At 45.2% G+C, this 23671-nt stretch overlaps 1 protein-coding gene across 2 annotated transcripts in view; it reads left to right on the forward strand.

Moving 5' to 3' along the window:
- RAD54L2 (RAD54 like 2) overlaps positions 1-23671 on the forward strand; it is a 796737-nt gene that overhangs the window by 547896 nt on the left and 225170 nt on the right. For both annotated transcript variants that reach the window (XM_078661273.1, XM_078661274.1), the window contains exon 16: positions 13020-13225. In XM_078661273.1, the coding sequence (XP_078517399.1) occupies positions 13020-13225 (206 nt within the window). The remainder of the gene's footprint in view (positions 1-13019; positions 13226-23671) is intronic.

Here is a 23671-nt window from a genome sequence, read left to right on the forward strand (position 1 = left end):
GTATTGTGAAAGCGATCGGGGCATGATCACACAACGATCAGGGTTCTATGCTCGCCTCTTTGACACAGGCTGTAAGGGCAGGGGATGTGAGAAAGTGATCAGTTCTAGCGTATGACTTGTGAGCTGCTGACGAAAATGTATAGTCTCTTGTAGCAGGGTGGAGGTGTTGCCAGATTTCGGAATGCACGCCGTCAGCAAGTCATTGAAGGCAGGCGGATGTGAAGGCCCCTGTTGGGAGGAGCGTTGGTTAGAGCGATCCAGGCCAGGGCCCATGACTAGATTGAGGTCCCTTTCTATCAGAATGGCTGAGTCGGGGAAGTGAGAATTGTTGCCAAGGCATTAGTGATGAAGGGCTGTTGCCTATCATTTGGTGCATATATGTTGCCAAAGTGAGTGTGAGAGTGCCCCATTACAGTCTGATCGCCATTACTCTCCCTTTGATATCCATGAACATGGAGATAAGCTTGCCATGGAACTTTTGGGCAAGAAGAATAGCTTCTCCATTTTTCTTTGCTGGGCCAGAGGACCAGTATTCTGGGAGAAACCAGCTCAAGATCATGCAGGGAGTATCTTTGGTTAGTCGGTGTGTCTCTTGCAATAAACCGGACTACTCTAGGAGAGACAGGGCCAAATATATGCTGAGAGAGAGCTGTAACATAATTTCGGAAATTCGTCCCTTCCACCTGTGCCGGCACTCCCCATATGCGAATATTTCTGCTGGATCGCTTTTCCAAATCTTCATTATGTGACTGTAGGTCTAGGTGTTTAAGACGCCTGACCTCTTGCTGCAGCCATACCATCTCTTCTCCTCTGGTCATTTCTCGGTCCTCCATTGCGGCCACCCCGTCTCCTACCTCTCTCAGGTCGTGGCTGACCACGTGTAGGTCTGCTGCCAGTTCTGCCTTCATGCACTGGATGTTGCCTCTGAGCGATGTGAAAAGGGATTTCAGAAAAGACTTTCTGATGGATCCATCTCTGTCCTCTGGGTCTACCTTGCGCTCTCCTCCCGCTTCCGATTGCTTCGCATCTGTTACCGCTCCCCCTGCTTCCCAAACATATCCTTGAGGGTGCGGTCTTTTTTTGCTCGGTTCATCACCATAGTGCAGGTCCCCCGGTGCGCACCGTCAGAGGGATCTGGGAGAATGACAGGCACAGGGGCGGTGAGAAGTGATGAGTAATCATGCATTGCCCTTTGTGGGGGAGTCGAGGTTCGCTCTCAGTAAAGCGCTATGTCCCTCTCTTTCTAGGTCTAGATGCGGGGTCTCCAGGCAGCACCGCTGGGGAACCGACCGGCCACAACACCGCGGGAAGAAGGCCTCTGGCCCAACACCTCGGTAGAGGACATCAACCATCTGCAGCAGGTCCTGTGGGGCTCATATGCACGGGCTCAAGTGAGATAGCGCAGATCATTGGGGGTCTCTGGAAGGGTCACCAGGGGAGGGAGGTTCGGGAGACACTGCCCTTTCCCACTTTTCAATTCCTTGTAGTGGATTTACTGCAGTATTGGGAGGGGGGCGCGTGTGCATCCCAGTCAGACGTTCACCTGCTTCACTCAGGCCTGGTCAGTGGTGGCCTCTTGCGGCCCTGCAGTGCAGCTCTGGTTCCAGCCCAGGCGCAGGCCCACCCCACCAGTCTCCCAGGCAGAACCGCAAAGGGCCGGGCACCAGCAGCCACCGGGATAGTCAGCTCTTCCCTGGGGCCTCCCATGTGGTCGTTAGTGATGCTTAGGAGAGGGGGCGTGCTGGACTATCTCCGGTCTCACATTCCAGCCCGTTCTGACCTCCGAGCGCCTCTCTGGGAACGGCGTAATGGTTGCCTGCCTCAATGGGCTCCGAAGTAGGATCGTCTTGATGGGGGTGGTCGGGCTAAAAACACGGTGCTACAGTGGCAGTGACATGGAGAGACCAGAAAGAGGTCTCACCCATCCGCCATCTTGGACACACCCCTGTTCTCTTTTAAAGGGATTTGCTTGCTATTCTTTTCAGTGCTTATGACTAATAATGAACATTTCCCCCAGGGGAATCTTCCTTATAGTCATAAGCAATCCCCCACTCTGCCATGCTCCCAGAAGAAGCAGCAGTGGTAATTGCCCTTGTTGCTAACATAATCATTCTTCACTGTGAAAAAGAACTGGCTCAGCTGCCACCTACAAGGGATGTTGGGATACTGTGCCTAAAGAAGCACCACAGTTTACTCACCCTTCCTGGCATAAGCCTATTAAATTACGTTATCCATGTTTTTTCAGGTCACTAGTTTTCATTTCTTGTGACCTTGTTTCAATTTTAAACACAATTGATTTTTAAAGTAAAAAAATACCTGGAAATTTGCTAGTACGGCACATCAGGTTTTTGTTTAAAAAACAAATTGCCTTTCCCAAATAAAAGGTATATTAGTGTTTTTTCCCATATGCCTTTTTTTATATGGCCTGGGGGGGGCAATCTAGTGCTTATGTCTATAATAAAGATTCCCCAGAAGGAGAACTAGGATTAAATGCACGTATTCCTTCTTTATCATAAATGCATCTACCTCATGCCACTACATTGACCTTAAGACTTCTCTTTAACACTCCTAGCAATACCCTAGCCTTTATCCTAACAGGATCCTGTCAACATCGTCAAATTCTCCAAAGCAGCTTCACATCATTGTGGTATACTACATTTTTCAAATCCCTTACACCAGCTGCTAACACTTCTGGCTTGATCTTCAACATCACTTCCCTCTGCACACATCAGCATCTTCCCAACTCCCCTCAAAAACCAAAAACTTTTCCTCCACTGAAAGTTATCTCACTTATAAGTCAACTACCAAAAACTCTGCTCGGTTTCTCACCAAGTTGATGGAAAGAACAATGTCGATTCCAACTAATGAGCACATCAACCACTACAAACTGCTTCACTCATACCAATCACGATTCCCTCTGCTGCAGCACCGAACCACCACATTCCAGGTTATTGTTTATACCCTGAAGTTAATTGACAGAGATGATCCTCACCCTCCTGGTTCTCCTTCATATATCAACAGTTAGCTTTTGACCCAGTTGGTCATCAGACTGTACTCAAAACCCTTTCTACCTGTTTTGTCATAACACAAACGGCGCTGAGTACATTGTCCTCCTCCCTATCATATAACAAAAGGTTGGTGGTATACTGGTAGGGAAACTGGCGCCACAAGGGTGATTTCACCAAATATCTACAACGGAATTATATTAGTACAACGGTGCTGTAAGGTGGGAACCACCGGCCTCCCCAAACTTTTGGCAAAAAACTACAAATAAAGACAATTACAATCCCCAGCACACGTTAATTTTGGAAATGACAGCAGCAGCATAAGTAAGTCCACTTAGTCATGAAGCAAAACAAATTGATGAGGTTCTTTGTTTCTTTTATCCTTTTCCTCTTTTCTCTTATTCATACAGACAGAACCAAAATCTCGGTCTGTCGCCGTATATTAAACCACGAAATTCACAGACACGTACTTGAGGCATTGATATTTGTACGTGGCTGTGAATTTTATGGTTTAATATACGGCGACAGACCGAGATTTTGTTTCTGTCTGTGGACGTCTTTTGGAACCAAATAGTGCGACACACAAACCTCTTCGTTTATACACCTTGTGTGTTGAAATTATCAACATTTGAAATAGATTAGGACAAGTGACTTTAGAGCCTTGACAGAATTGTGGGTTATTATTTCAGACGAAACTCGTGATGGCTAAGAATTTGTACAAATAAGAGAAAAGAGGAAAATACAACACACTCATGAAGAAGCAAATAATTAGACACCCCAGAACACAAGACTCCTTGATATCTCAGGAATGGTGGTAACAAGACGCACCTTTTCGCTGACACTCTCGTACCTTTCCACAATAAGAACTTACTGAAACATGAAGACAGTTTAAAATGTTTATTTCAACTATCGTGGCGTAAAACACAGTAGTTGAGCCACAACCAGCAACAAAATGTATACAAACAATAGTTAGCATTGCAGCAAGGCCATATATCATAAAGGGAGATGTCGTCATATGAAGACAGTGAATAAAGGACTATAAGGCCTAACCACCGTCCCCTTGGCAAGAAGGAGTATTATTATACAGTAGAAGATCTCTGGGCTTTGTCAGCAGACCCCCATACCTTCGTGTCTAGACGGTATATCTACATCATAGGAGAGCATGGCTCTTCTCCCTGGAAAGCTCCCTCTCCAAGTGTTACCTAAACATACATCTACAGAATATCAAAGTACGAGTCTCCAGCAACAGCTGTGTTAGCAAGTTTTGTCTAGGTGCCACGGACTGACCGGAACAGAATAACAAGGGGCATTGTTTATCGACCTTGATTCCAGTGTTCAGACTAAACTCCAGGAATAAGCAGAGGACATACCAAGCAGACGGTTCTCATGTGAAAGGCATGAACAGAGACTTGAAAAATAAAGCCATGTAGTAACGTGCACAAAAGCAGCATCATGGCTGCTGGGCTCATGGTAACTTAGCGATGCCGACAATGTCCCTATCGGCCATGTGACACCCTGCCCTTGGCCAGATCGTAGCAAAATAGAAAAAACAGAGTCCAAAAGCAAGCACAGTAAAAAAAAATTATTGTAAAAGAGCCAAATAAAAAAAATTAAAATGTTTCTAGTTTAAAATATTATCATGGCGAGTCCGTAAAATTCATCAGATTACGTGAACCGAGGAATGCAATTTGTTCCAAAAGGTCATCCCTGTTAATCATAGCAAAGAGGGATGCCATCCAGTTGAGCATATCGAATGAACATACGTGTTCCTCATACTCCGAGGCTTCCAGGAGCATAACCAGGCAACGTGTGTGATATTCGATGAAACTCCGTGCAAGAGGCGCTGTGCAGCCGCACAGGTGTTTTAATCCGCCAACACTCCCAAGTGCTGGTGCAAGCATCAAACCGCCGTCCCCAGAACCGGCTTGGTCATGTGCCAATTATAGACCCATTAACAGATCATAATCTGGGTCTGTGCTGGATGCATTGGAGAGGCATAAATCCAATGCCCAATAGAAAGGACAACTTCGGCAATAGAACACAGGTTGCACGCAAGTGAAGTAGGTGACGCAAAAAGTACGTCCGTAACTCACTCAAAGCATCGCCAATGGCAAATATCCAAACAGTTGTTGCATTCGGTCACGGTACAATCTCAACTGGCCAGGTCTGTGCAGTACCACTAGATGGGCAGCCATTGCGTAACAGGAGCAGAAGTAGCAACACGCCAGCAAGAGGATCAATGGATACCCTCCGAATGCGCTGGAAAAAATAGAATGAATAAATGCCGGTATCACTCCAAAAATCATCTGAAAAGAGGACAGAAGGCCAGATCCTACAAGTTTAAAAAAAAAACGAGCAAGGCCTTCAGTATCAGACGCATTGAATATTTGTTGTGTTAATTCCCCAAAATGGAGTGGGAGATTGGTTTTTAGTAGTTAGTGTATCTCACTTGCAGTTCTCTCCACCTGCAATTCGAATGTCTCTCGCGCTGATGTGAGAGCCACTTCTTGTTGAAACAATAGCACTTTGAGTCTGCTTAGTTTATTGAAATCTGTTTTCTAAGTATGAATAGAAGGCCAAAGCGTACTATACAATCCCATGCGTCGGTGGAAAAAGGACATTGCTGCAACAAGTAACCCGTTGTAAAACAGTTACTACAAACAGGATACCTGCCCGTAAGCCACAGCAGTCGTGGTTATTCAAAATAAAATATCTGCCATTGGAAAGCAACGTGAATGTACGAATAATAGCTGGGACTGGCGTGCCATTAAAAAAACACGCCAGATTAGGCGCCGATACGTTAAGGGCACCGTGCAACTTGACTTGTTTACAAACAAGGAAATGTCCCACTGTGGAATCACAATCCTCCACACGCTGACATCTGTATGTGAAGGGTAAAGACCATAATTCATAAATAAAAGCACTGCCCAGTGGTTCAAAGCAGCCAACTGGGAAGTGTTTCATGCAAGAAGTGAACTGAAATAGTGAGAAGGGTAGGATAATAACACCATGTATTAACCACACAGTTGAATCAGTCTCTGCTACAGAAAACAACAACTGTTCTAATTGTTAAATATGTAACAGTGTGTAAGTAGCGTCTTTTATGAACATACATCTGTTTATCAATTAAATTAAACTGCAAAAACAGAGCAGAAGCTTTCAAATAATCCCACAGAACTTTTCCCATTTTGAACGTTTGTAATGTCCATGCAAACTGCATTACAGAGCGCAATTGATTTTGCTGCCGATACACCACAGAAATATCATTTTGTAATAATATCAATAACAGATGATACAATATTATCCAAGGTGTAAATACAGGAGGATAATTATCTACAACAGCAAGGACTTTTTCCAAATTAGCTTGGTCAATTTGGCGCAGACGTACCGCAGCTTCCATCTGCGATAATTTCCATAACTCATTATATACCTTCTAAATAAATCACTTTGATCGAGGCGATTTAGGCCCTAAAATAAAATCAGCAAATTAATGTTGCTTGACAAAAGTGACAAGTGTTGTTTAACTGACGCTAGTGTGGAATGACTCAACCACTGCTGACACAACTTGCACCGAGTACGTGGTTACAGAATGAGAATGCGGAAAACGTGGATCAGGTCTACTTTGTGTGAAACCTGTGGAGGTATTAAGAAAACGTAGTTGACATACATTGGACTTATGGGCCTTAACATCCATCCCAAAGGGTCGACATCAGAAACATTTATACTACCATTTCTGAACAAGGCAAGCAGTGCATCAATAGTATGATTGATGTGTTTATGCCATGTAGCATACTCAGCCAATGAAGGAATGGAAGGAACATTCAGATTTTTGGCCGTAGCCAACCCAAGAACAAGTACACGGTGTCATTTGAAAACAAAATTTGAGTGGGAATTAGACATGCATGTTGCAGAGCTTCAGTACCTTGGACCTGCCAAATCCTTAGTGCCCCAAATGGATTTCAAATCAATGGTATGTTTCCAGTGTTCGTAACCATGTAAGGCTAAATCAGTCCTAAAGGAATTAGAGTAAATCAATTTTGTGTGAGTTAACACGAATTAAGATTGAGATGGCAAATTTCATTTATAGAAATAGGACGCTGGATTGGACGCATTATAATCTGGAAAGTGTGTGAATTTACTTTGGAAAGTATGTGAAATCCCCAGTATAGGAGTCGGACAATGTTCCCACTTGGTATAATTAAAAATCAGTCTGAACGGATTTGTTTAATGCAAGAAATGATGCCCATAATGTTGGTAACAGAATATACCTGCATAGTTGGCCGAATTCAAATACAAATCTTCTGCATCAAAAGTAGCATCGTTTGGGAAACTTGTACGATCCATGTAATAACTGCTAGCTCCCAAGCACAACATTGGGGGCTGTGAAGCATCGGATAGAAGATGGACAGTACTGTTAGGAATGTCAACGAAGACCTCAATAGGGGGAGAATCATACTCAACGTCTGCATTTGAGGAAGATGAAGGGACAACCAGCAAAAAGTCAGTAGAAGTTTCCATCTCCCCCTCCACAACGCGGGTATTAGTCGAAGAAGCTGGAGCCATCTGATTCAGCGAAACAGCTCGGCTTGGAATATTGGGAGTCATATGGTGTAGCTTGACATTATCAATTCAAAAACATCTGTTTTACTTGTTGTAGGAAAGTGGGTTTCTGTTGCAGTAACCTCCCCCCACACTTTTTGCCAGACTACTGATGCACTTTGACTCTATGTTCCCTGCCAATCAGGTTCCCAGGACCTGTGTTCTTACCCCAAAACTAACTCAATTGGTATCTCTAGCCACAGGTCAGCCCCTGGAAAATGGTACCACGGGTACCCAGGGCACTGTGACTTGGGAAGACCTCTAAGGGCTGCAGCACTTATCATGCCACCCTTGGAGGCCCCGTACCTTTACACACACACACACACACACACACACTGCCTTTGCAGGCTGCCTGTTTTGGTTCAGAACAAAGTGAAGAGTCGACATGGCACACTTGTGTGCCATGCCTACAACCCACTGCCCTGGCATAGATCAGTCACCCCTCTAGCTGGGTGCCCTATACCAGTGGTGAGGGTACAGGTGCATGAGCCCTGTACCCCTACTGTGTCTAAGTCCATTCTTAGACACTAAGTGCAGTGCTTCTATTAGAAATATATGGTGCTGGGAGCTTGTCATTACGAACTCGACCGCACCATAATGGCTACACTGAAAACTGAGAAGTTTGGTATCCAACTTCTCAGCACATTTAACCCACACTGATGCCAGTGTGGGATTTAATGAAAAATGCATACAGAGGGCATCTTGGCGAAGCCCCCCTGAAAAACGAACAGCCTCTGGTTGGTTCCCTGACTGGTACACACCAGCCTGCCACCACAAGACATGTTTCTGGACCCCTAGGGTGGGAGCCTTCGCTCCCTGAGCCCAGAAACAAAGCCTTTCCTGGGTGGATGTATTAACACCTCCCCCAGGCCAGGAAGAGCCCACTGCGGCAGAGGAGCTTCGAAGGCCTGGCAGCCTTTGTAATGCGACACCCAGCCTATCCTGCTATCAGGAGCAGGCCCACTTCCTGTCTCCCCTCCTTTTCAGTGGGAAGACAGGAGGTACAAGTTAGCCAGCCCAGAAGGTGTGCCCACCTCTACCAACCCCATCTCTCAGGTGGGGGAATGGGAGGTGGAGCCCACTCTTCAGTGTCTGCCATCTTGCAGATGACAGGCACTCCCCAATCTGGATCAGGGATTGTGCACACCAAGGGTGTAGTCACCCTAAGGTCAGTAACCCATTGGCTACTGACCTTGAAACCCCTAAAACACCCCCTAAATACAGTATTTAGGGGGAAGCCCTGAACCAGGAACTCAGATTCCCCCAACCTAAGAAGAAAAAGGACGAAGGAAGACGCCAAGCAGAGGAGACTGCAGAGAACAACTGACTTGGCCCCAGCCCTACCGGCCTGTCCATTATTCATGGATGAAACACAGGGTTCAGTCACCCCCTGATATTCCATTTGGGTCAAAGTTTCAATTCCGGAAGCCTTTGCTGCACACTTGATTGGATATTGAGCCTGCGGCTATGGAATTGACCGTAAAGGTATTTCATGTGCCGGCTAATCATTATTCCAACCTACCTGATTATGATACACAGCCAGCGCTAACGCCAAAGCCCAATCCACTGCGTATGCCAATTTAGTCTCTTCAGGAACGTAATGGGAGGAACTCAGGAGTATCACGTCTTCCCCTCAGGAAGAAAACCATACAAATGGAGGAGGCCAACCTGTCTCCGACAACAAAATGTCATAAGAGGAGGTAAGGTTGTTCCAAAAGTCTCCCTTAATGGTACGTTTAATATCACCCTCAATGTGGAGGTCTATCTCCTAAAGCCTATCAGGGGGTGCAACTCGTGTGTCTGCGGTTTCCACTGTGTTGAAAGTATTAGTTGCTCTCGCCTCCAGACAAGGATGGAGTGCCTCCCGAACGATAGTAACTTCCGCTGCACTGTCGGGCTCTCATCGTCTGAGGCATTCTTTGCTGTTAAAGCGGCAACCTTCTTTTTCTGATTCGGGGCTCGAAAAGGAGGTATTCCCTCCAGTTTGGCTTTAATGTCAAACTGGTGTTGCGGATAACGTCTCTGCTGAGTGGTCTTGCCTTGTCTGCGATCCTGGCGCTTGCCACCACCGAACTGTGAATCTGATGACTCCCGTAAAGAACGGGGAGAGTGAAGATCAGGAACTTGAAACCTCTCCGGTGTCTTAATTTTAGAGCGGTCACACAAATCAAATCTACGGTCAGAAGCTTCAAGTGTTGGTGAACCAGCATGTGACCCTTGCTTCTGTTTTTGCTGCCGCTGATTTCTATTCCACATCTTTTTAGGAAAGACAGAACGGCCTTCCTTTGTGGTTTGGGCCTTTTGTTGTGTGTGTCTTTTGTTGTGTTTGTGTGAAAGGCTTAATACCCAGATTATTGCACCCTAAGGATTTATATACTTTAGCAATAATCTTCAGCAACTCACGTTGCTTATCGACATCCGCTTCCACCTCTAGAGCTGACTCACCTGTAAGCTAAATGCTTCCCCCTTTACATTAGCATGGATCATATCAGAAACAATAGGGAAAACCCCTACCAGTCTCATCCCCATCCCCAACTCCAGGGCAGCCTAAGCCCCATGTTGGTCTTGAACCCTTTTAAGTACGGACGGAAGAACGGTCATGGAGGGGGTGCTAAATCAGTGAATACACTGCTGCAAACACTTTTCCCCAGGTGGTACAATCCGCTAGATTAGGAATAAGTACTTTAGGTAAACTCATGGTAAGGATCCTGTGTTTCTCCACAGGCGTAGTATGTGGAAAGAAAGCTTCAAGTTGCTCAAATTTTTCTGCAAGTCAGTAAGAGGAGTCATCCCTATTCTGGGTGCGTTTACCCATCACTGAATTCACCATGATGGGATTAATAACCAGACCATGTCCTGGTGGACAGCAGCTCCAGTCTGAGCCACCTGAATATTGCATGACATAAACTGTATTACAGCTCTATGTATAAGTATCAAAGAGGTATGAAATTGTCTCAGCTCTACAATAGGAACATATAGGTAATTTGGATGTGCTGTAAACCCAGCCAAATCTGGCCACCTGGCCCCATCGACTGATAAGGGGCCTAAATGGACCACAGAAACAGGCTGAGGTAGGGCGCCATTAAACCATATGGTGTGCTGCCATGCCGTCATCGGAACTTTAAGTATGCGATTATGGGCGATATTCCTGCGTGGCCGCGGAGGCCGTATATTCGTGAAACAAATTGTCATTCCAATCCACTGCCAGAACGGTAACCCAAGAATAGAAAACCTCGGTATGCTGCATCTGCTTGTGCAACAAAAATTAAATCAGCCCCTCCATTAGGGACTGCATGCTGTGACAAATAAGCCGTGGCCGCTGCACAGTTGGACTCCGCAATAGCGACTGCCATAAGAAGAAAAGTACCGAAACAACGGTAGCGCACAAGCAGGTTTATATAGAAAGAGGAACCTTTTCAAATTCAAGCTTGAAAAACCTATAACTATAAACAACAAATATAGGAGGCTAAGTCCTCACACCACGGATGTTTCCATAAACTGGTGAGAGGGTATGGTGGACATGCACAAGCACTACTTTGGGGTCTCGTGAATAAGTACCAGACCAAACGTTGGTAGCGCCATTTTGTACGGAATCTGCACTTACACAAAACTATGCGCAGGAAAATGGGACCTCGGTGTATAGGGGCTAATCTTCCCACCACCTTAGTGCCCACGAACCCAGGGCCGACTAGCTATAGTGTTTCACTGGCTCTCCTACACACTCATGAAGAAGCAACTGATTAGACACCCCAAAACACAACACTCCCGGATCTCTCAGGAATCGCGGTAACAAGACACACCTTTTCACTCACATTCTCGTACCTGTCCACAATAAGAACTTACTGAAACACGAAGATAGTTTAAAATGTTTATTTCAACTGTACTCTAAAACGCAGTATTCGAGCTACAACCAGCAGCAATATGCATAAAAACAATACAGTTAGCATTGCAGCAAGGCCATGTATCATAAAGGGAGATGTCATTATATAAAGACAGTAGATAAAGGACTTTAAGGCCTAACCACCCTCCCTTTGGCAAGAAGTAGTATTATTATATAATAGAAGATCTCTGGGCTTTGTTAGCAGACCCCATACCTTAGTGCCTAGATGGTATCTCTACATCATAGGAACCACATGACTCGTCTCCCTGGAAAGCTCCCTCTCCAAGTGTGTGTTACCTAAACATGCATCCCCATAATATCAAAGCACGAGTCTACAGCAGCAACTGTTAGCATATTTTGTCTAGGTGCTAGGACTGACCAGAAGAGAATAACGAGGGCCATTGTTTATCGACCTTGCTCACAGTGTTCAGACTAAACTCCAGGACTAAGCAGAGAAGGAACCAAGCAGACAGTTCTCATGGGAAAGGCATAAACAGAGTCTTGCAAAATAAAGCCATGTAGTAAAGTGAGCAAAAGCAGTATCACGGCTGCTGGGCTCATGCTAACTTAGCGATGTCGACAATGTCCCTTTCTGCCTTGTGACATCTTCTTAGACCTTACTCTGTCCTGAATGAAAGCTGTTAGTCTCAGACTTATTCTCACTAAAACAGAGTTCATTCTCATTAATTATGACTCTCGCCAACCTCAAATCAGAATGTGGCTTTATAACATGCAATTGGTTACTACTGCTCTACTATTGCCAAATGCATTGTATTACACATTGATTCTTCCTGTCTTATTTACTTCTACCCTAAAGGAGCTGCAAAGGCTCCCCCTTCTGGGTCAATTCACGGAGTATTATTTACAAGGTCCACCTTCCCAGCAAAGTGGACTACTTAGCTGAAAACCCATACACGCAAGATGCAGCTGCACTATGGTCAGCCCAATCCTGATGAAACTGAAAATTCCTAATCCAAATGAAGCACTGAGAAGACAAGCCTTATTCTATAATTTCTTCATCGGAAATAAATTGCTGGTTAATCTCGAACTGTTCCTCACACCACCTGACTTTCAAAGAAATGTAAATGTATCTCCTATTCTCCCAATACCTCTTAATAATCCTTACACACTTCCCCTGAACATCACTGGTCAGGGTCTTCCTTTCCCTGCCATTCTCATCTCAGCCTTCTGTTCCATTTGTATTAATCTTTTACCCATACTTATCTTTCTTTACACTACTTTGTGAAAGAGTATCCGGGATTCTGTAAACATATGCTGCTACAGAATGTCAAAAAAGCAGCTCTCCTGCCTACTCTGCAATAATTGATGGCTATATTAACAACCACAATAAATTTAAGTAATAATTAAAAAAACAAAGATTTGCCCTAAAAGAAAAGTAAAGCAAGAAGTGTATGACATATTTGACTCTGAAATTGAGCATTGTGTTATGTAAAATCACTTTGCCTCCTTTTGTCCAGCTCTAAACACTGTTTCGATCATGTGTTAAGCTATCTCTTCCTTTTTTTCCATTGAAGAGCTGGCTGCCTTGGAGTGAATCTTATTGGTGCAAATCGGGTAGTGGTATTTGATGCTTCCTGGAATCCATGTCACGATGCACAAGCCGTCTGCCGTGTTTACCGATATGGCCAGAAGAAGCCCTGCCACATCTACCGCCTTGTGTCTGATTATACTCTGGAAAAAAAGATCTATGACCGGCAGATCACCAAGCAGGGCATGTCAGGTATGTTTTCTTTTTGTTCGTTTGCTAGGTAGACGTGTGCTCTTGTGCTCTGCTTGAATGAACAAGAGTAAGGCATAGGCCACTGTGCATTTAAAGATGAAGCTGGATTCTTACCGGTTCTAAAGGAGCATTGGTACATTAATATGCCATTGTTTATAAAATATTATTGTACTTTGGTTGTTTAATAACAATTTTTTAAAAATCCTATTCTTCTCTAGTGACCACCTTCTTCCCAGTCAAATGTGTCTCACTCCTCTTTTCAACTGAGCATCTTCTTACTCAACTATCCCACCTGTCTCTGTACCACCAAAAATCAAGTCCAATACCTTCTTCCCAGTCAAATGTGCCTCACTCCTCTTTTCAACTGAGCATCTTCTTACTCAACTATCCCACCTGTCTCTGTACCACCAAAAATCTAGTCCAATACCTTCTTCCCAGTCAAATGTGCCTCACTCCTCTTTTCAACTGAGCATCTTCTTACTCAACTATCCCACCTGTCTCTGTACCACCAAAAATCAAGTCCAATACCTGCTTCATCCAACAGTAAATGAAGCATGTTGTCAGACAGCACTTCACGACATAACTTAGGATGAAAACAAAAATGTTCACTGAACTGCGAATGCAAGAACAATCTTATTGCACCAGAAAATCACCAGTCTGCCAAATCCAGGCATCCTCTATTTGACAAAAAAAGGACCAAAAATGCGTCTTTTACAATGCAAGATCTATATCAAAATATAGACATTACATCCATTTACTTATCTAGGACATGCATAAAGACTGGCTCTTCAGAACTGAAACCTTGCTAGCTGTTGATGCAGCCTCCATCGGCAATGCAGCAAAACCACCAGGTATAAGATTATTCTGAAACCAGCATTTGCAATGCAATAAGTCTCGCATTAGGAAAGTTGGAGCTATTGGTATTGTAAATGACACATTTTTTATTTATGTGTTGGTTTTGAAAATAGCGAAATTAATAGCTTTGTCATTTACAATGCCAATAGTTATAACTTTCGCAAATGTGACACCTATAGCATTTGTAATGCAATATGTGTTGTATTTACTTGACTTAGATGTATTGCTAATACACATAACAATGTCTTTTATTTTTTTTTATAATTAATAATGAAATAAAAGTTATTGTAATTTATAATGGCACAAGCGTACTTTTTTGTAATTAACTTTTGTGAAGATTATGTTGTGCATTTTATTGAGACGAAAATCCAAGAACAAAAGTGAAATATTAACATCTTTTTGTGACATTTCTAATAAAGCTTGAAACATTGTGAGTATATATTTGAACCAGTTTTTGTTGAATGGTTACACAGATTGATGCTGTGGTGGCCCTGAGTGACCTTGTGGTGGCAACTAGTGATACTGTGACGTTGAGTGATGCTGTGATAGTGCATAGTGATGTCGTGGTGCCCCTGAGTGATGCTGTGGTGGTGCCATAGATAGAGTAAGTGCAGTAGAGGGACGCCGATAGATAGATAGAGTGAGGGTGATAGATAGAGTGAGGGTGATAGAGTGAGGGTGATAGATAGAGTGAGTGCGATAGACACAGAGTGAGTGCGATAGACACAGAGTGAGGGCGATAGATAGACAGAGTGAGGGCGATAGATAGACAGAGTGAGGGCGATAGATAGACAGAGTGAGGGCGATAGATAGACAGAGTGAGGGCGATAGATAGACAGAGTGAGGGCGATAGATAGACAGAGTGAGGGCGATAGATAGACAGAGTGAGGGCGATGGATGGAGTGAGGGCGATGGATGGAGTGAGGGCGATGGATGGAGTGAGGGCGATGGATGGAGTGAGGGCGATGGATGGAGTGAGGGCGATGGATGGAGTGAGGGCGATGGATGGAGTGAGGGCGATGGATGGAGTGAGGGCGATGGATGGAGTGAGGGCGATGGATGGAGTGAGGGCGATGGATGGAGTGAGGGCGATGGATGGAGTGAGGGCGATGGATGGAGTGAGGGCGATGGATGGAGTGAGGGCGATGGATGGAGTGAGGGCGATGGATGGAGTGAGGGCGATGGATGGAGTGAGGGCGATGGATGGAGTGAGGGCGATGGATGGAGTGAGGGCGATGGATGGAGTGAGGGCGATGGATGGAGTGAGGGCGATGGATGGAGTGAGGGCGATGGATGGAGTGAGGGCGATGGATGGAGTGAGGGCGATGGATGGAGTGAGGGCGATGGATGGAGTGAGGGCGATGGATGGATGGATCTATTGAGGGCGATGGATGGATGGATCTATTGAGGGCGATGGATGGATGGATCTATTGAGGGCGATGGATGGATGGATCTATTGAGGGCGATGGATGGATGGATCTATTGAGGGCGATGGATGGATGGATGGATCTATTGAGGGCGATGGATGGATGGATGGATCTATTGAGGGCGATGGATGGATGGATGGATCTATTGAGGGCGATGGATGGATGGATGGATCTATTGGGGGCGATGGATGGATGGATGGATCTATTGGGGGCGATGGATGGATGGATGGATGGATCTATTGGGGGCGATGGATGGATGGATGGATCTATTGGGGGCGATGGATGGATGGATGGATCTATTGGGGGCGATGGATGGATGGATGGATCTATTGGGGGCGATGGATGGATGGATGGATGGATGGATGGATCTATTGGGGGCGATGGATGGATGGATGGATGGATCTATTGAGGGCGATGGATGGATGGATGGATGGATGGATGGATGGATGGATCTATTGAGGGCGATGGATGGATCTATTGAGGGCGATGGATGGATGGATGGATGGATCTATTGAGGGCGATGGATGGATGGATGGATGGATGGATGGATCTATTGAGGGCGATGGATGGATCTATTGAGGGCGATGGATGGATCTATTGGGGGCGATGGATGGATCTATTGGGGGCGATGGATGGATCTATGGATCTATTGGGGGCGATGGATGGATGGATGGATGGATCTATTGGGGGCGATGGATGGATGGATGGATCTATTGGGGGCGATGGATGGATCTATTGGGGGCGATGGATGGATCTATGGATCTATTGGGGGCGATGGATGGATGGATGGATGGATCTATTGGGGGCGATGGATGGATGGATGGATGGATCTATTGGGGGCGATGGATGGATGGATGGATGGATCTATTGAGGGCGATGGATGGATGGATGGATGGATCTATTGAGGGCGATGGATGGATGGATGGATGGATGGATGGATCTATTGAGGGCGATGGATGGATGGATGGATGGATCTATTGAGGGCGATGGATGGATGGATGGATCTATTGAGGGCGATGGATGGATGGATGGATCTATTGAGGGCGATGGATGGATGGATGGATGGATCTATTGAGGGCGATGGATGGATGGATGGATGGATGGATGGATGGATGGATGGATCTATTGAGGGCGATGGATGGATGGATGGATGGATGGATCTATTGAGGGCGATGGATGGATGGATGGATGGATCTATTGAGGGCGATGGATGGATGGATCTATTGAGGGCGATGGATGGATGGATCTATTGAGGGCGATGGATGGATGGATCTATTGAGGGCGATGGATGGATGGATGGATCTATTGAGGGCGATGGATGGATGGATCTATTGAGGGCGATGGATGGATGGATCTATTGAGGGCGATGGATGGATGGATGGATGGATGGATCTATTGGGGGGCGATGGATGGATGGATGGATCTATTGGGGGCGATGGATGGATGGATGGATCTATTGGGGTGATGGATGGATCTATTGGGGTGATGGATGGATGGATGGATCTATTGAGGGCGATGGATGGATCTATTGAGGGCGATGGATGGATGGATGGATCTATTGAGGGCGATGGATGGATGGATGGATGGATGGATGGATCTATTGAGGGCGATGGATGGATGGATGGATGGATCTATTGAGGGCGATGGATGGATGGATGGATCTATTGAGGGCGATGGATGGATGGATGGATCTATTGAGGGCGATGGATGGATGGATGGATCTATTGAGGGCGATGGATGGATGGATCTATTGAGGGCGATGGATGGATGGATCTATTGAGGGCGATGGATGGATGGATGGATCTATTGGGGGGCGATGGATGGATGGATGGATGGATCTATTGGGGGGCGATGGATGGATGGATCTATTGGGGGCGATGGATGGATGGATGGATGGATCTATTGAGGGCGATGGATGGATGGATGGATGGATCTATTGAGGGCGATGGATGGATGGATGGATCTATTGAGGGCGATGGATGGATGGATGGATCTATTGAGGGCGATGGATGGATGGATCTATTGAGGGCGATGGATGGATGGATCTATTGAGGGCGATGGATGGATGGATCTATTGGGGGCGATGGATGGATGGATGGATGGATCTATTGGGGGGCGATGGATGGATGGATGGATGGATCTATTGGGGGGCGATGGATGGATGGATGGATGGATGGATCTATTGGGGGCGATGGATGGATGGATGGATGGATCTATTGGGGGCGATGGATGGATGGATGGATGGATGGATCTATTGGGGGCGATGGATGGATGGATGGATGGATCTATTGGGGGCGATGGATGGATGGATGGATGGATCTATTGGGGGCGATGGATGGATGGATCTATTGGGGGCGATGGATGGATGGATGGATCTATTGGGGGCGATGGATGGATGGATGGATCTATTGGGGGCGATGGATGGATGGATCTATTGAGGGCGATGGATGGATGGATCTATTGAGGGCAATAGATAGAGTGAAGGCGATAGATTGAGTGGAGAAGAGAAGAGAACATGGACTTAGAGAAGGAGGCATGGTGGAAGAGAAGAGAACAGGGAGTTGAAGGATGTGGATGGAGGAGAGGAGCATATCAGCACAGGAGAAGAGAACAGTGAGTTAGAGAAGGAGGCATGGTAGAAGAGTAGCAGATCAGCAGAAGAGAACAGGGAGTTAAAGAAGGTGGGGTGGAAGTGAGCAGCAGATCAGCAGAGGGAGAAAAGAGAACAGGGAGTTAGAGCAGGAGGTGGTGTGGATGAGAGCAGCAGATTAGCACAGGAGAAGAGAACAGGTATTTATAGAAGGAGGTGTTTTGCAAGAGAGCAGCAGAACAGTACGTGAAAAGAGAAAATGGAGGTAGAGAAGGAGGCGGTTGAATAGAGCAGCATATCAGCTCTGGAGCAGAGAAGTGAACAGGGAGTTAGAGAAGGAGGTGGATGGAAGAGAGGAGCAGATAAGCACAGCAGGAGAGAACAGGGAGTTAAAGAAGGTGGTGTGGAAGAGAGCGGCAGATTAGCACCGGAGAAGAGAACAGTGAGTTAGAGAAGGAGGCGAGGTGGAAGAGTAGCAGATCAGCAGAAGAGAACAGGGAGTTAAAGAAGGAGGCAGGGTGGAAGAGAGCAGCAGATCAGCAGACGGAGAAAAGAAGAGAACAGGGAGTTAGAGCAGGAGGTGTGTGGAAGAGAGCAGCAGATCAGCACAGCATAAGAGAACAGGTAGTTAAAGGAGGAGGTGGGGTGGACGAGAGCAGCAGATTAGCACAGGAGAGGAGAACAGGTATTTAAAGAAGGAGGTGTTGTGGAAGAGAGCAGCAGAACAGTACGTGAAAAGAGGAAATAGAGGTAGAGAAAAAGGCGGGTTGAATAGAGCAGCAGATCAGCCCTGGAGCAGAGAAGAGAACAGGGAGTTAGAGAAGGAGGTGTGTGGAAGAGAGCAGCATAACAGCACAGAAAAAAAGAACACGGAGTTAAAGTAGGGTGCGGGTTGGAAGAGAACAGCAGATTGGCACAGGAGAAGATAACAGGGAGTTAGAGAAATATGCAGGTGGAAGAGAACAGCAGATTAGCACAGGAGAAGAAAACAGAGTTTAGAAGACTACAGTTAAATACAGAAACATACAGAGTCCCTCTTGAGAAAAATGCAGTATGGTATGTGCTACTCTTAATTTGAAAATTTACAAAAAACATAAGAACTCGAAAAGGATTAGACATTTAATAAAGTAGAAATTCAAAGAATAAGGAAGTGGCAAAATAAACCAATATTACTTGGTGGACCTTTAATAATTACTTTGGACTTGCATGGGAACGTAGGTATTAAATACTTGGTGGACCTTTAATAATTACTCTGGACTTACATGGGAACGTAGGTATTAAATAAATAAACTGTTAAGCAACTGCTGGCGCCGTTAGAAATCCTGAAGTTGTCTAGAATATAAATTACCAGGTCCTACAACAGTTGTGCTTGTTATGGCTGCAGTGGATTTTTAGTCTAGTTTCTTGAATTTCACAGATTTTATTCATGAGGTGCTTACTGGCCTGCGCAGAAATAAACTTCTCTCAATGTGCGTGTGTGAAACCTTTTCTGTATGCAGCGCAGGATATGCAACTTCCCAAGTGCTGCTTAAAAAAGGTTTCCCACTTAGACCATTGCCAAATCCCTCCAGGCTGCTGACAAATATGAAGAAGCAGTTCTACGTGTGCACCCCTTACTGCGATTCAAAATGACTTGATAAACCCATTTTGTGATTCTGAGAGGCTTTTCAAAAATCACCAAATGGGTTTAGTATATGACAAACAAGAAGACCCTGCACAGCAATGACTGATGACCTGCTGCAGTCAGCCCCGAGGGTGCACTGACCAACACTGGCGGAGCATCACTACTGGAGGGGAGTAATGCCCCTAAACAGTCACAGACAAGGATGATGAAAAGTAGCAGACAACAGGAAGTGCACGCTAAAATGAGGAGCACCAGCATGTGACAACCGTATGGACCACAACCTTAAGACACTTATCCTTAAAACTGAATGCAAATGATAGCAGGAAACCCAGCAGAGCGATATCACAGCAGATAAGAGGGGGAGCCGCGGGTATTAAGAGGAGGAGCAGCCAAAATGGAACACTGAGAGCACCTAATATAAAGAGCAGGGCTGGTTAAATAGACCAACATTGTGACGGAGCACCACTAATGGAAGGAAATAATGCCCCTAAACGGCCACAGATGGCAGGAGAAGTAGCAGACAACAAGAAGTGCGCGATAAAATGAGGAGCAACAGTATGACAAACGTATGTAGAGCAATCTTGAGACATTTATCCTAATAACACCATGCATATTATAGCAGGAAGCAAAGCGCAGAGCGATATCACAGGAGCAGCGGATGATAAGAGAAGAGCAGCTGGAGATAAGAGGCGGAGCAGTGGAACGAGACACCTGTAAATATAAAGAGCAGGGTAGGTAAAACTGGAGCCAGCAAAAACAAGCACTGACTGAGCAGTGGGACGGCCCGATCACAAGTCGCTATAGAATGTGTTAAATGGTAGTTGTCTCCTATGTAGGCGTGCGAGGAGCAAAGTAAATTAATAAATAAAACAAGCAGTAGGCTGACCCGGTCTGAAGTAACTACAGAGCGTGCAAGGAGCAAACAAAAGACATAATACAAACAGGCACTGACTGAGCAGCAGAACTGCTCCAACTTCGTGGGAAGTTTGACAACGTATAGCAAATGCAAGGTAAAATGCGGAAGTGGGCGCTTGAAAAGCTCTCGGCATTGCTGTGGGGGGGCGGGGGAGCGAGCGAGTGGGAGGGGATGGGGTGTGAGGCCAAGCGCTCCTGGCGAAGCGTCACACTTCAGTAAACGGCCACAGATGGCAGGAGAAGTAGCAGACAACAAGAAGTGCGCGATACAATCATGAGCAACAGTATGACAAACATATGAAGAGCAATCTTGAGACATTTATCCTTATAACACCATGCATATTATAGCAGGAAGCAGAGCGCAGAGCGATATCACAGGAGCAGCGGATGATAAGAGAAGAGCAGCTGGAGATTAGAGGCGGAGCAGTGGAACGAGAAACCTGTAAATATAAAGAGCAGGGTAGGTAAAACTGGAGCCAGCAAAAACAAGCACTGACTGAGCAGTGGGACGGCCCGATCACAAGTTGCTATAGAATGTGTTAAATGGTAGTTGTCTCCTATGTGGGCGTGCGAGGAGCAAAGTAAATAAATAAAACAAGCAGTAGGCTGACCCGGTCTGAAGTAACTACAGAGCGTGCAAGGAGCAAACAAAAGAAATAATAAAATAAATAATAATACAAACTAGTTGACTGAGCAGCAGGACTGCTCCAACTTTGTGCAAAGTTTGACAATGTATAGCAAATGCAAGGTAAAACGCGGAAGTGGACGCTTGAAAAGCTCTCGACATTGCTGTGGGGGAGCCTGGTGGGGGGGCGGGGGAGCGAGCGAGTGGGAGGGGATGGGGTGTGAGGCCAAGCGCGCGCCTGGGGGAGTATCACGCTTCAGTAAACAACATGCATTGGGAGGAATCCGCTTGTTCAAGAGTGTTGTTTCCCCTACAATAGTTCAGAGCTATAAATAGCTCTACCTAAAAATGTCCAAAGAAAAGTTGCTGGAGGATTCATATGTTAGTGTTGTTGTACTGCTTATACTTTCTCAGTAAAAATTGTGCGTTTGTTGGACAACATAAATGTCCGGATTGTGTGAGCAGATTCCACACACACCATTAGAATATTTTGTTGTATAGTCCTGCAAGCTCAGTGTGCAATCTGTACCCCTTCACCTGACAAAGTACAAATGTATTCTGCAGCCACAGAACATGGCAGTCCGGACTCCCCAAGGAAATTATGGTAACAAATCTAGATCGCTTTTGTTTGGTTGCTCATCCATACCCGAAGAGAAATACTCCGCAAGGAGTTTCAATATTTGCTGAAGGATTGGGATTCTTGTATTAAAACATGTGCTGTGATAATCAATTGAAGGAAACAGAATAACACGACCAGCATTACAAGAATGGCCAAGAAGATAAACAGTTTAAACATTGTGCTGTAACAGTGTATATGCTGGCATTTAGGTACTGTTTTAGATTGTACTTCTACCTAGCGCTAACTATCCTAGTATGTTTAGGGTGGGTGAATCTGCCATATCCCTGTAGGGTGATGTAACACCACATTACCTGTGGGTACATGTCATCAGTGTGCCTATCTTGGTGGAGAGCTGGGCAGCATCCCTTGCAGCCCCAGCGAAAAGCTCTTCTAACTAAAGTGACAAAAGAAAATTACGCTGTTTCTATCATAAACATTACCCATGCTGCCATGCAGAAGCCCCAGTCTGACTGCTATTGTTTAATTTGTAGTGATTGCGCTGTCACAGAGCAGACAATAATAAGTGACAACAGTTTGCGTAGTGAAACCTAGCCCTTGTACAGAATGTTAAAGACAGTTGATAATATGCTTACAAAATGGAAATGTAGGTAAAGTCATTTCAGAGAATATTATCCTGTACAGGCACGCAATGAAATGTGTCTCAAATGTCTGTACCCAGTGGTCAGGAAGAAATGTCAAGTTGATGTGAACATGCAAAATTGTGGTGCTCTGCCCCAGCTTAAAATGTGATCACACATCACTATGTGTCCGTAAATACCTTCACCTACATAACTAGTCTGCACAAGAATGCAAATCTGTACTACACACATTACCCGTCCCCAATTCATTAATCTTGATCATACTAATGGACCCCTACCACCTCCTTAGCAGCAGTTATTTTATTCAAATACCATTTTCAGGCTATGATATGTTAACCTGATTGTTTTGGGCTACTTAAGTATATAGGTCAAGCGGACAATATTTACAAGATTTGCGTTTGAATAGATGCAGCTCATTAATTACCCATCACACACTGTAAGGCAAAAAGGTTGACGAATCCTCAGCAGCACTATCAAAATATACACATTCGATCCTCCAAGAAAATGTCCTCCAAGTAATCTGGTGTGTTGCTGGGCAAAATTGAAAATGGGCACCCTGGGCAATTATATTGACAACCTCAGAAGCTGCTTCTGAGACTTTACGCTGCATGACACCAGTGATTTCCAATTTCAAAAGATGATGGGATCTTCCAATCAAAAAACAGCGTCTGTACTTAACCTATGCAACACATCCACTAAACGGTTCTCCAAGTAGCTTAAAACCTTTCAACATGCTAATAGAGAATACAAAAAAAATGGAAAATAAACCTTTATCATTAATGTAGAAACTGACGCACCGGTCAACTCTCACCATCTATGGCAACTATTTACAAGAACAATAAATATTTTTTTCAAATTCCGTAGCCTGTTCAGGCATTTACATGCAAACGTCTCCCACTGCCGCTAGTAAAAAACCTTGGGACATCTCTGTCTTTGTTATTGATGGACTCTCCAAGGTCATAAAAGGCTTCATATTCACCAAATATGGCCACTGTGTTGTACTGAAAACCATAAAAGACATCTTTCACCTTTTGGAAACAGACTAGTTTGATAGGTGTGATATGACAATCCTCTCTCACTCATGGAGCGTTGCTAGACTAAACTGGCAAAGTAGCACCCATTTCATAAAAAACAAACACTCAAAATATTTTCTCCAATTTCAGACGTGTTTTCTAGCAGACTATCAGTCCGG

The sequence above is a fragment of the Lissotriton helveticus genome, chromosome 9, assembly GCF_964261635.1.
Source record: "Lissotriton helveticus chromosome 9, aLisHel1.1, whole genome shotgun sequence".
Taxonomy (NCBI): Eukaryota; Metazoa; Chordata; class Amphibia; order Caudata; family Salamandridae; genus Lissotriton; species Lissotriton helveticus.